This window comes from Palaemon carinicauda, chromosome 18, assembly GCF_036898095.1.
Source record: "Palaemon carinicauda isolate YSFRI2023 chromosome 18, ASM3689809v2, whole genome shotgun sequence".
Classification (NCBI taxonomy): domain Eukaryota; kingdom Metazoa; phylum Arthropoda; class Malacostraca; order Decapoda; family Palaemonidae; genus Palaemon; species Palaemon carinicauda.
The window spans coordinates 12,673,522-12,686,021 of NC_090742.1; the positions used below are offsets into that span (position 1 = coordinate 12,673,522).

Sequence of the window (12,500 nt, forward strand, 5' to 3'; positions counted from 1 at the left end):
TCCAACAGGGAAATTAGCCCAGGGAGGAAAGGAAATAAGGAAACATACACTACAAGAGAAGTAATTAAGTATTCTTATTATTATTATTATTATTATCATTATTATTATTATTATTATCATTAGATGCTAAGCTACAACCCCAGTTGGAAAAGCAGGATGCTATTACCCCAGGGGCCCCAACAGGGAAAATTGCCCAGCGAGGAAGGGAAACAAGGAAAAATAAAATATTTTAAGAACAGTAAAACATTGAAATAAATATTTCCTATAAAAACTTAAACAAAACATGAGGAAGAGAAACTAGATAGAACAATGTGCCCGAGTGTACGCTCAAGCAAGAGAACTCTAACCCAAGACAGTGGAAGACCATGGTACAGAGGCTATGGCACTACCCAAGACTAGAGAACAATGGTTTGATTACGGAGTTTCCTTCTACTAGAAGAGCTGCTTACCATAGCTAAAGAGCTTCTTCTACCCTTACTAAGAGGGAAGTAGCCACTGAACAATTACAGTGCAGAAGTTAACCCCTTGGGAGAAGAAGAATTGTCTGGTAATCTCAGTGTTGTCAGGTGTATGAGGGCAGAGGAGAATCTGTAAAGAATAGGCCAGACTATTCGGTGTCTGTGTAGGCAAAGGAAAAGAACTGAAACCAGAGAGAAAGATCCAATGTAGTACTGTCTGGCCAGTCAAAGGACCTCATAACTATCTAGTGGTAGTATATAAACTATAAAAGCTTTAACAAAATAAGAGGAAGATAAATAAGATAGAATAGTGTGTCCGATTGTACCCTCAAGCAAGAGAACTTTAACCCAATACAGTGGAAGACCATGGCACAGAGGATATGGTACTACCTAAGACTAAAGAACAATGGTTTGATTTTGGAGTGTCCTTCTCATAGAAGAGCTGCTTACCATAGCTAAAGGGTTTCTTTTACTCTTACCAAGAAGAAAGTAGCCAATGAACAACTACCAGTCGATTCAGTTTTTTTTTTCCACCACAATGAAATAAAGTATTTTCTTCTTTTTTTTTATGGTTGGGACACCAAGTTTTGGAACAACCTAAGAAAAAAAATGCTTTCAGTTTTCACGTGGTGGAAAAACTGAGTCGATACAAGTTGTCGAATGATCTTCCTAACCGGGTAGTTGAATCGGTAGAATTTCAAAAGTTCAAATTGCAGCAAATGTTTTTATTTTGAATAGGCTGACAAAAATCTGTTTAATAGTTTATATATGATATATCTGTTTTGATGTTTTTACTGTTACTAAAATATTTCATTAATTTTTTTTTCATATCGGTTATTTATTTCCATATTTCCTTTCCTCACTGGGCTATTTTACCCTATTGGAGCCCTTGGGCTTATAACATCTTGCTTTTCCAACTAGGGTTGTATCTTAGCTAATAATAATAATAATAATAATAATAATAATACCAAAAACGGCTGGAATAAGAGTTGTCAGGATAATTTTGCTATGAATTTGTTAGAAAAACTTATATAAAGTGATGAGAAACGGCATAACTTTTAGTGAATAACAATTTCTCGCTGCTGAGAGGAAGGGCGATGGTGGCTGGTACAACACACAAACATACGCTACCGGGGTCTAAGCGATGGCAGGCAGGACAGCCGGTAGGGACTACGGTCCACCCCAAAGCCAAAGCAAAAAGTCCTTCAAAAGAAGAAGAAGAAGAAGAAAGAGGTTCTGCATTGGCTAGATCTTCTAAAAGAACATTTCACGAAGACGCTTGATGCATTCTTTAATGGTATCTGAACCAGTGAAATTCCGCGAAACGCTTTAATAGCTCCAAAATCTTTGAACTATGACGATATATAATAATAATAATAATAATAATAATAATAATAATAAACGTAATATGGATAATAGATGAAACTACAGAACAGATCCTTCCACTTATATAAACTTGAGAGGTAATCCCTTGGAAAAAAAAAACAAAAAAAAAAACATTAAGGATTTCAACAAGAGCATAGAATTAATTCTAAAATATGGAAAATCCTCAATTTATTCGTTAGCTTTTAATTGACCGTCATTTCCCAATTTACATAATTCTGACCATCCTTTACATTCGGATCTTCCTGGACAATTCCATCCTGTTTGTAATACTTAGCAGGCAGTTAATTCTAATAGCCAGGCCTTCTCCATCATGAGGCTCAATACTACATAGTATTCTGGAAGTTTTATTCCAGCTATGACCAAGTTGTGGAATGATCTTCCTAATCGGGCAGTTGAATCAGTAGAACTTCAAAAGTTCAAAGTTGCAGCAAATGTTTTTGTTGGACAGGCTGACAAGTCTTTTTATTGGTTATATAAGACATATCTGTTTTGACGTTACTGTTTTTAGAATGATTTATTGTTAATTTGTTCTCAGCATTTATTTATTTCCTTATTTCCTTTCCTCACTGGGCTATTTTTCTCTGTTGGAGCCCTCGGGCTTATAGCATCTTGCTTTTCCAACTAGGGTTGTAGCTTGGCTAATAATAATAATAATAATAATAATAATAATAATAATAATAATAAGGGATTGAGGAACTTCATTAAGAGCAATCATCAGTGCAAAATAATTTCATAATTAAAGGCGTCTCAAGAATGGAAGAGACAAGGGACAGTGACAATACCATAGCTAGCTGGACAATGCCCTAGAGACTGACCATATATACAGCGCCCAAACCCCCTCTAAATCTAAGCTAGGACTAAGGAGAGCGAGGCAACGGCTGCTGATGACTCAGCAGATAGACCTATAGGCTCCCCCAAACCCCCTATCCTTAAGTCACAAGGATGGTGAGGCTGCACCTACCAAAGAAACTATCGTGGAGGTCCTGTAGAGAGTTGGGTTCCCCAGCTGTACAGGACCAGATGAGCAGCCCTTAAAGTAAGTACAGTAAGTGAAGTATCGAGTTTAGAGCGGGATTTGAACCCCAGTCTGGCGTTCACCACTCACAGACGTTACAACATCGGCCACCACAACCCTAAAAAGTTGAGAAGAGTATTACTATAGATGAAATTGCAAACTTTGAAACTGTTAAGCGATTTCGTTTCGAAAACTAAACATGTAAACGTTGAAATGAGTCCTTACAACTATGTATTGTTGCAAAATATATAAGCAAATTATACCCATGATGCAATGTAAGTATGTATTGCGCAAGTACACCTGTTGTTACCAATGCAGTAAATAATTTACACCCCACGGATGATCAATCAGTTGTAAACAGATGTACAACTTGATTGAGCCAAGGTAAACCCAAAATTAGTAAAGGATGATGCTACAAGCCCAAGAGCTCCAACAGTGATAGTAGCCCAGTGTGGAAATGATGCAGCAAAGTAAAAAACTAAAAATGATATAAGATAAAAGATCATAAGTTTCATAAAGTTTTGTAACAACGTTAAACAGAAAAGGCTTGAGGGTACACTTGGGCACATTATTCTATCTTATTTCACTTCCTCTTGTTTTGTTAAAGATTTTATAGTTTATATAGGAAATATTTATTTCAATGTTGCTACTGTTCTTAAAATATCTTATTTCTCCTTGTTTACTTTCCTCACTGGGCTAATTTCCCTTTTGGGGCCCCTGGGCTTATAGCATCCTGCTTTTCCAACTAGGGTTGTAGCTTAGCTTGAAATAATAATAATAATAATAATAATAATAATAATAATAATAAATATAGGCCTATTATGTATAACACATAGGCCTAAGCCATCCTGCTCATCAGGAAAGCATTTGCAACAAGTTTGAACATTTGAAGTTTACAGGTTTTAAAGGCCGCTCATGAATGTCAGAGGCAAGGGACAGTGGCATTGCCCTATCAAGCATGATAATGCCTTAGAGACTGACCATATATACATATGATCAGCGCCCAAGCCCCCTCTCCATCCAAGCTAGGACCGGGGAGGGCCAGGCAATAGTTGCTGATGACTCGGCAGATAGTCCTATAGCCTCACCAAATCTTAGCTCACAAGGATGGCGAGGTTGCAGCGATGAATCAAGGTAAATCACGGGGTTTAATGATAATTTTACCATAGAATACCAAAAGGCTACGTACTTGTGTATCTTTATAGCCGGATAGCCAAGTCAACTATATACCTTATTTCCAATAGTTGCCAAGGTTCGAGTGCAATTTCATATTAAGTGGTATTTTCAATTTACGTCAAATTTTCTAGTTTTCTTCCAACTTGGGTTGAAATCTTTTTTTACGATGTCAATGTTTTAATACGTTTGGGTTACAGGATTCCGTCTTCGATGAAAAGACTAAGAAAGAGTACTGGTGCCTGTTGCATGAACCGATAAGACACAATCTGATATCCAAGCACTCATAAAAGGAAGAAAATGCAACAAAGAATTTGTTGTTCTTTATTTCTTCCCCAGAATAATGTTATCCACATCACTGCTATCAGCAAATGAAATAATGTAGCTGGCGTTAGATTGTGTGACATATAATAAAAATAACAATTATCATTATTATTATTATTTTTATTATTATTATTATTATTATTATTATTATTACAGTCAAAGCTTATTATTATTTTTATTATTATTATGACAGCCAAAGCTTATTATTATTATTATTATTATTATTATTATTAATATTATTATTATTATTATTTAACTGTCAGGGAGTGACTCAGGTGGTGAATGAACCACACGTATTCAAAGCGCGGCCCAACAGTTAAAGACTAGTTGACAACTCGGGTACTTCAGGAAACTTGCCTGGTGTCACGGGTGTGGCAAGCTGTTCGGGGCTTTCAGTCAGAGTTGCGCTCTTCGACTCCAGTCCGATAGGGTGACGGATGGTCGACGGGTGGCGGGCAAGAGAGGCAGACTTCTGACGGTGTAGTTACGGTGAGTCTTAAAAACATCTCTCTCTCTCTCTCTCTCTCTCTCTCTCTCTCTCTCTCTCTCTCTCTCTCTCTCAAAGGCGCTGCCGATTACAGCGGCGGGCTCAAGGAAGAGTTGGTGAGAGGCTGAGGAGGACTTAATGGGTGTGATTTTTCATGGCCTCTTGCTAGACGTAGTAGGATAGATGTAGTTGAAGTGCCAGGACAATGCTGGACGGTGTATGTATCGGTAGATAAAATGTTTTATTTTTTTTATTTTTGTTTTATTCTTTTTTTTAGATTATCCTGTATAGGTTGGGAAGGATCGCTTTTTCATTAAAAGACTCCTAGTCCATGCCATCTCCCCTACATAATAATGCGCAAGTGTCTGGCTACATAGATGTACAGTATATATATATATATATATATATATATATATATATATATATATATATATATATGTGTGTGTGTGTGTGTGTGTGTGTGTTTGTGGGGTTTATATAAATATTATATATATATATATATATATATATATATATATATATATATATATATATATATATATATGCAGTATATATACACCGGCTATATATGTATATGTATATATATGTATATATATATTTATATATATATAAATTATATTTATATCATTATTATCATTATTACTTGCTAAGCTATGACCCTAGTTGGAAAAGCAGGATGCTATAAGCCTAGGGGCCCCAACAGGGAAAATAGCCCAGTGAAGAAAGGAAAAAATAAAATATTTTTAAGAACAGTAACAACATTAAAATAAATAAAAACTTTAACAAAACAAGAGGAAGAGAAATTAGATAGAATAGTGTGCCCGAGTGTACCCTCAAGCAAGAGAACTCTAACCCAAGGCAGTGGAAGACCATTGTAAAGAGTCTATGGTACTACCCAAGACTAGAGAACAATGGTTTGATTTTGGGGTGTCCTTCTAGAAGATCTACTTAAGGGTACCTGACAGTTGCACGCATTCGTGGCACGCACTGGCACGCATTGATGCGCGAACTCGCGTGAACGAGCCGTGAAAATGTCGTGAACAGTGCGGGAACTTGCGTGCCAGAGCGTACCAATGCGTGCCATGCGTGCCCAGAACTTTGAAATGTTTAAAGTTTGTGGTACGCATTGGCACGCACAAAATAGTCGTGAACGATGCGCCAACTGGAGTGAACTGGAGTGAACAGTGCGGGAACTGGCGTGAACTGGAGTGAACGATGCGGGAAGTGGTGTGAACTTTATAATGAAGAGAAACAAAAAGGAAACAAAAAAAATTAATGAAAAGGAAAGTAAAATAAACCTAATAAATTTTTATATTTGCTGTTTTAATGTGAAAAATAAATCATATCTTATTTCAAACTATTTCTATAACTTTATAATGAAGAGAAACAAAAAGGAAACGAAAAAATTAATGAAAAGAAAAGTAAAATAAACCTAATAAATTTTTATATTTGCTGTTTTAATGTGAAAAAAAATTATATCTTATTTCAAACTATTTCTATAACTTTATAATGAAGAGAAACAAAAAGGAAACGAAAATATTAATGAAAAGGAAAGAAAAATAAACCTAATAAATTTTTATATTTGCTGTTTTAATGTGAAAAATAAATTATATCTTATTTCAAACTATTTCTATAACTTTATAATGAAGAGAAACAAAAAGGAAACGAAAAAATTAATGAAAAGGAAAGAAAAATAAACCTAATAAATTTTCATATTTGCTGTTTTAATGTGAAAAAAAAAATTATATCTTATTTCAAACTATTTCTTTAACTTTATAATAAAGAGAAACAAAAAGGAAACGAAAAATTAATGAAAAGGAAAGAAAAATAAACCTAATAAATTTTTATATTTGCTGTTTGAATGTAAAAATAAAATGATGTCTTATTTCAAACTATTTCTATAACTTTATAATGAAGAGAAACAAAAAGGAAACGAAAAAATTAATGAAAAGGAAAGAAAAATATAAACCTAATAATTGTTTATATTTGCTGTTTGAATGTAAAAATAAAATGATGTCTTATTTCATGCACACACTTATTTTCCTCTATTACCAATTAAAACCCAAAACTTTTGTTTTAAATAAAAATGAACTGTAAAATAAACCCAAGAAATTTTTAAGTTTGCTGTTTGAATGTAAAAATAAAATGATGTTTTATTTCATCAACATACTTATTCTTCTTTATTACCTTAATATGAAGAGCAAAACAAGTTTTTTCTGTTTGCTGTTTTAATGTAAAAATAAAATGATTTCTTATTTCAACACACTTTTTTCTCTATTACCTTAAAATCAACAGCGTAAAAACTTTTCATGTTTGCTGCTTTTAATGTTAAAATAAAATGCTTTCTTAATACTTGTACATATTTTATGTCTGCTATTTATATGTAAATCAAATGCTTTCTTATTGAAACAAAAATAAAGGGCAACAAAAAATATAAACGAAAAAGATACGTTTCTTCTCCTCAATGCAATGGTGTCTCTGACAGAAAGCATTGTTGTCTCTTCCGAAGCCAATCCAAGAATGTCCTCGGGTTAGAGAAGCCCCGTTTTTATATGGAGTGGCCAATTCGTGAACTGGCGTGAACGATGCGGAAACGATGCGGAATGATGAGCGAACTCGCGTGAACGTGTCGTGAACTTCTCGTGAACTACGCGTGCCAATTCGTGCCATCACGTGAATGTCGCGTGAACGATGCGAGAACTGGAGTGAACTGGTCGTGAACAGTGCGGGAAAAACACCAAGAGGAAAGTAACCACTGAACAATTAAAGTGCAGTTGTTAACCCCTTGGGTCAAGAGTTGTTTGGTAATTTCAGTGTTGTTAGGTGTATGAGGACAGAGGAGAATTTGTAAAGAATAAGCCAGACTATTCGGTGTATGTTTAGGCAAGGGGAAAGTGAACCGTAACCGGAGAGAAGGACCCAATGTAGTACTGTCTATCCAGTCTAAGGACCCCATAACTCTCTAGTGATAGTACTTCAACGGGTGGCTGGTGCCCTGGCCAACTTACTACCTATATACATATATATGTATATATATATGTATATATATATGAATATATATATATAAATATATATATATATATATATATATATATATATATATATATATATATATATATATATATACTCTATAGATCAGTCTCTATGGCATTTCCTTTCATGTGTTGCTCATGATGTACCTTTAAATTTTTAAACAAATGAAATTTTCATTTTCAGGAAAAAAATAGGCGAACAATGGGAAAAATGGGACTAAGTCCACTTCGAGTTATACTCCCCATTGTTGGAACCCTTGGGTTGGTAATAACATTTTACCCCACCGAAAATACCACAGTAACATCAGGTGAGTTTGAAAATCTTTCAAAATATGATACATGTCTGCTGCATTTTACTGTTGAATTTTTAATATCAGTGTCAGAACAGAATTATTATTATTATTATTTGTAGTATCATTATTATTATTATCATTATTATTATTATTATCATTATTATTATTATTATTTTTGTTATTATTATTATTATTATTATTATTATCTCTCTAGCATACGAGAAGTTAAGTAGTATCATTGGTTTGAAGTTGTCTTATGAAAATAAATATGGGGAAAATCCACAGTAATCTTATCAATAAATACAAACCTAAATTGAATAGAAAATCCTCTACACAAGTTTTTCAACTATTCAACTAATAAACTAAAACATCTATTATACCAGTGATATAATAACTAGTTTAAAAAAAACTAAAATTCATGTTGTTTATTATCTAATTTCCTTTGAATATCCTTACAATAGTTTTTCGATCAATATCCCAATATAATATTCATTATTATTATTATTATTATTATTATTATTATTATTATTAGCTAAGCTACAATCCTAGTCGGAAAAACAAGATGCTACAAGCTCAATGGCTGCAACAGGGAAAAATAGCCCAGTGAGGAAAGGATATAAGGAAATGAATAAGCAATATAAGAAGTGATGAAAAATTAAAATAAGATATTTCTAAAAAATCAACAACCTTAAAACAGATATTTCATATACAAACTATACATTGAAAATCGCTGACACGTCAGTTATCGAACTCATGGACTTGTATCCTCGTTTGAACAGAACCGAGGCCTATTATGGACATTCCAAATTCTGCTGACGAGGTGCCGAAGTCAAACAACGGAAATCAACTGCAGACTTCCTCAGTCTGCAATTGCAGTCCATATGATTTCAGGGTGAATATTTTCTTTAATGGTTTTTCTGCTCGGTAATATTGTGTTTATTTTATTTCCTTATAGTTCGAGATATATAGCATAATTGGTTTCAGAATACCGTCAATTGATAATCTATTATTTTCCGTTGAACGAAGGTGTTGATTATCACAAGCATAAAAATACTGTCAAATGAAAATCTATAATTTTCAGTTGAACGAAGGTGTTAATATCACTAGCAAAGAAATACTGTCAAATGAAAATCTATAATTTTCAGTTGAACGAAGGTGTTAATATCACAGCATAAAAATACTGTCAAATGAAAATCTATAATTTTCAGTTGAACGAAGGTGTTAATATCACTAGCATAAAAATACTGTCAAATGAAAATCTATAATTTTCAGTTGAACGAAGGTGTTAATATCACTAGCATAAAAATACTGTCAAATGAAAATCTATAATTTTCAGTTGAACGAAGGTGTTAATATCACTAGCATAAAAATACTGTCAAATGAAAATCTATAATTTTCAGTTGAACGAAGGTGTTAATATCACAGCATAAAAATACTGTCAAATGAAAATCTATAATTTTCAGTTGAACGAAGGTGTTAATATCACTAGCATAAAAATACTGTCAAATGAAAATCTATAATTTTCAGTTGAACGAAGGTGTTAATATCACTAACATAAAAATACTGTCAAATGAAAATCTATAATTTTCAGTTGAACGAAGGTGTTAATATCACAGCATAAAAATACTGTCAAATGAAAATCTATAATTTTCAGTTGAACGAAGGTGTTAATATCACTAGCATAAAAATACTGTCAAATGAAAATCTATAATTTTCAGTTGAACGAAGGTGTTAATATCACTAGCATAAAAATACTGTCAAATGAAAATCTATAATTTTCAGTTGAACGAAGGTGTTAATATCACAGCATAAAAATACTGTCAAATGAAAATCTATAATTTTCAGTTGAACGAAGGTGTTAATTATCACCAGCATAAAAATACTGTCAAATGAAAATCTATAATTTTCAGTTGAACGAAGGTGTTAATATCACAGCATAAAAATACTGTCAAATGAAAATCTATAATTTTCAGTTGAACGAAGGTGTTAATTATCACCAGCATAAAAATACTGTCAAATGAAAATCTATAATTTTCAGTTGAACGAAGGTGTTAATATCACAGCATAAAAATACTGTCAAATGAAAATCTATAATTTTCAGTTGAACGAAGGTGTTAATTATCACCAGCATAAAAATACTGTCAAATGAAAATCTATAATTTTCAGTTGAACGAAGGTGTTAATTATCAATAGCATAAAAATACTGTCAAATGAAAATCTATAATTTTCAGTTGAACGAAGGTGTTAATTATCACTAGCATAAAAATACTGTCAACTGAAAATCTTGAACATAAGTTATAATTATCACTGGGATGAAAATATCGTTGAGTAAAAATCTATAATTTTTATTTGAATAAGAGTTAATAATCTCTAGAATGAAAATGCCGTCAAATGAAAATCTATCATTTTCAGTTGAACGAAGGTGTTAATTATCACTAACTTAAAAATACTGTCAAATGAAAATCTATAATTTTCATTTCAACGTAAGTGTTAATTACCGCTAGCATAAAAAATACTGTCAAAAGCTGATATTTTCTTTAGTATGTCAAAATAAAAATCAATGATTTTCAGTTCAACAGGATGCGTTAATCCCATCTGATATTTTCTTTAGCATGTCAAAAAAACAAAAAAAAAAGATACAATCAATGATTTTCAGTTCAACAGGAAGTGTTAATCCCAGCTGATATTTTCTTTAGCATGTCAAAAAAAAAAGATACAATCAATGATTTTCAGTTCAACAGGAAGTGTTAATCCCAGCTGATATCTTCTTTAGCATGTCAAAAAAAAAAAGATACAATCAATGATTTTCAGTTCAACAGGAAGTGTTAATCCCAGCTGATATTTTCTTTAGCATGTCAAAAAAAAAAAAAGATACAATCAATGATTTTCAGTTCAACAGGAAGTGTTAATCCCAGCTGATATTTTCTTTAGCATGTCAAAAAAAAAAAAGATACAATCAATGATTTTCAGTTCAACAGGAAGTGTTAATCCCAGCTGATATTTTCTTTAGCATGTCAAAAAAAAAAAAAGATACAATCAATGATTTTCAGTTCAACAGGAAGTGTTAATCCCAGCTGATATTTTCTTTAGCATGTCAAAAAAAAAAAAAAGATACAATCAATGATTTTCAGTTCAACAGGAAGTGTTAATCCCATCTGATATTTTCTTTAGCATGTCAAAAAAAAAAAGATACAATCAATGATTTTCAGTTCAACAGGAAGTGTTAATCCCAGCTGATATTTTCTTTAGCATGTCAAAATAAAAAAAGATACAATCAATGATTTTCAGTTCAACAGGAAGTGTTAATCCCAGCTGATATTTTCTTTAGCATGTCAAAATAAAAAAAGATACAATCAATGATTTTCAGTTCAACAGGAAGTGTTAATCCCAGCTGATATTTTCCTTAGTATGTCAAAAAAAATAAATAAATAAAATCAATGATTTTCAGTTCAACAGGATGTTTAATCCCAGCTGATATTTTCTTGCGCATGTCAAAAAATAAAAATGAATGATTTTATGTTCAACAGGGACTGTAAATCTCAGCTGGTATTTCTTTTAGTATGGCAAAATAAAAGTAACATGATGTCACCACATGTCAGAAAATTATTATGATTTTTTTTATTTTTATTTTTTTTTTATTTCTTTTTTTCTTTTTTGCAGGGAGCAGACCAGGAAGACCCAAGACTGATCGAATACATTCGTCGCGAATTATTGGTTCCTCCATCGGTTCAACCTTACAAACTTGCAAGGTCTGGCGCAGTTCACTTTTCGCAATTCAACCAGTCAAGAATTGCGAATGAAATGCTGAGAGGAATGGTGAGTATAATCGAATTATCTCTGAATTTAATCTAAATATAATTTTATGATGAATGGGATGTTTGTCCACAAGACAACTCCTCTTCAACTGAGAGATTGCCTTCTGTCAATAACTTCAGAATATCTGCCATACAACTGACTTGGAAAATCAGCTTTATTCCACCAAGGGGAATGAGGAAAGAAGGTAAAACTTGTCTTGGAATTGTAGAATTTTCCTTAGCAATTACCTTAGTGTATCATTTTGGATTTTCAGGGATATGTACAAAAAAGAAAAAAAAATGGAAACATTTTATATCAGTTCAGACTTTTGCAATCATGGAATTGTGAAGAAAACGAAACAAATACATTATAACAAGGAATTGCAATAAAAGATTCTTGGAAAGGCGAAAATTAAGCATGAAGTAGGATATAGATTGGATGGCTCAAGGTAGAGACGACTAGCGAAATTTAACCGAGGCCCTTTGCGTTAATAGCTGTAGGAGATGATGATGATGATGTTGATGATGATTATGATGA

At 32.6% G+C, this 12,500-nt stretch overlaps 2 protein-coding genes across 2 annotated transcripts in view; one reads left to right on the plus strand and one right to left on the minus strand.

Annotated features, from left to right (window-relative positions):
- The window catches only part of LOC137657613 (protein Star-like), a 213,702-nt gene that overhangs the window by 164,973 nt on the left and 36,229 nt on the right, over positions 1–12,500 (minus strand). The window lies entirely within an intron of this gene.
- LOC137657612 (protein Star-like) overlaps positions 4,706–12,500 on the plus strand; it is a 13,425-nt gene continuing 5,630 nt past the window's right edge. The window contains exons 1-4 of the mRNA XM_068391971.1: positions 4,706–4,845; positions 8,060–8,183; positions 8,948–9,060; positions 11,829–11,984. Of these exons, the coding sequence (XP_068248072.1) occupies positions 8,078–8,183; positions 8,948–9,060; positions 11,829–11,984 (375 nt within the window). The 5' untranslated portion in view covers positions 4,706–4,845; positions 8,060–8,077. The remainder of the gene's footprint in view (positions 4,846–8,059; positions 8,184–8,947; positions 9,061–11,828; positions 11,985–12,500) is intronic.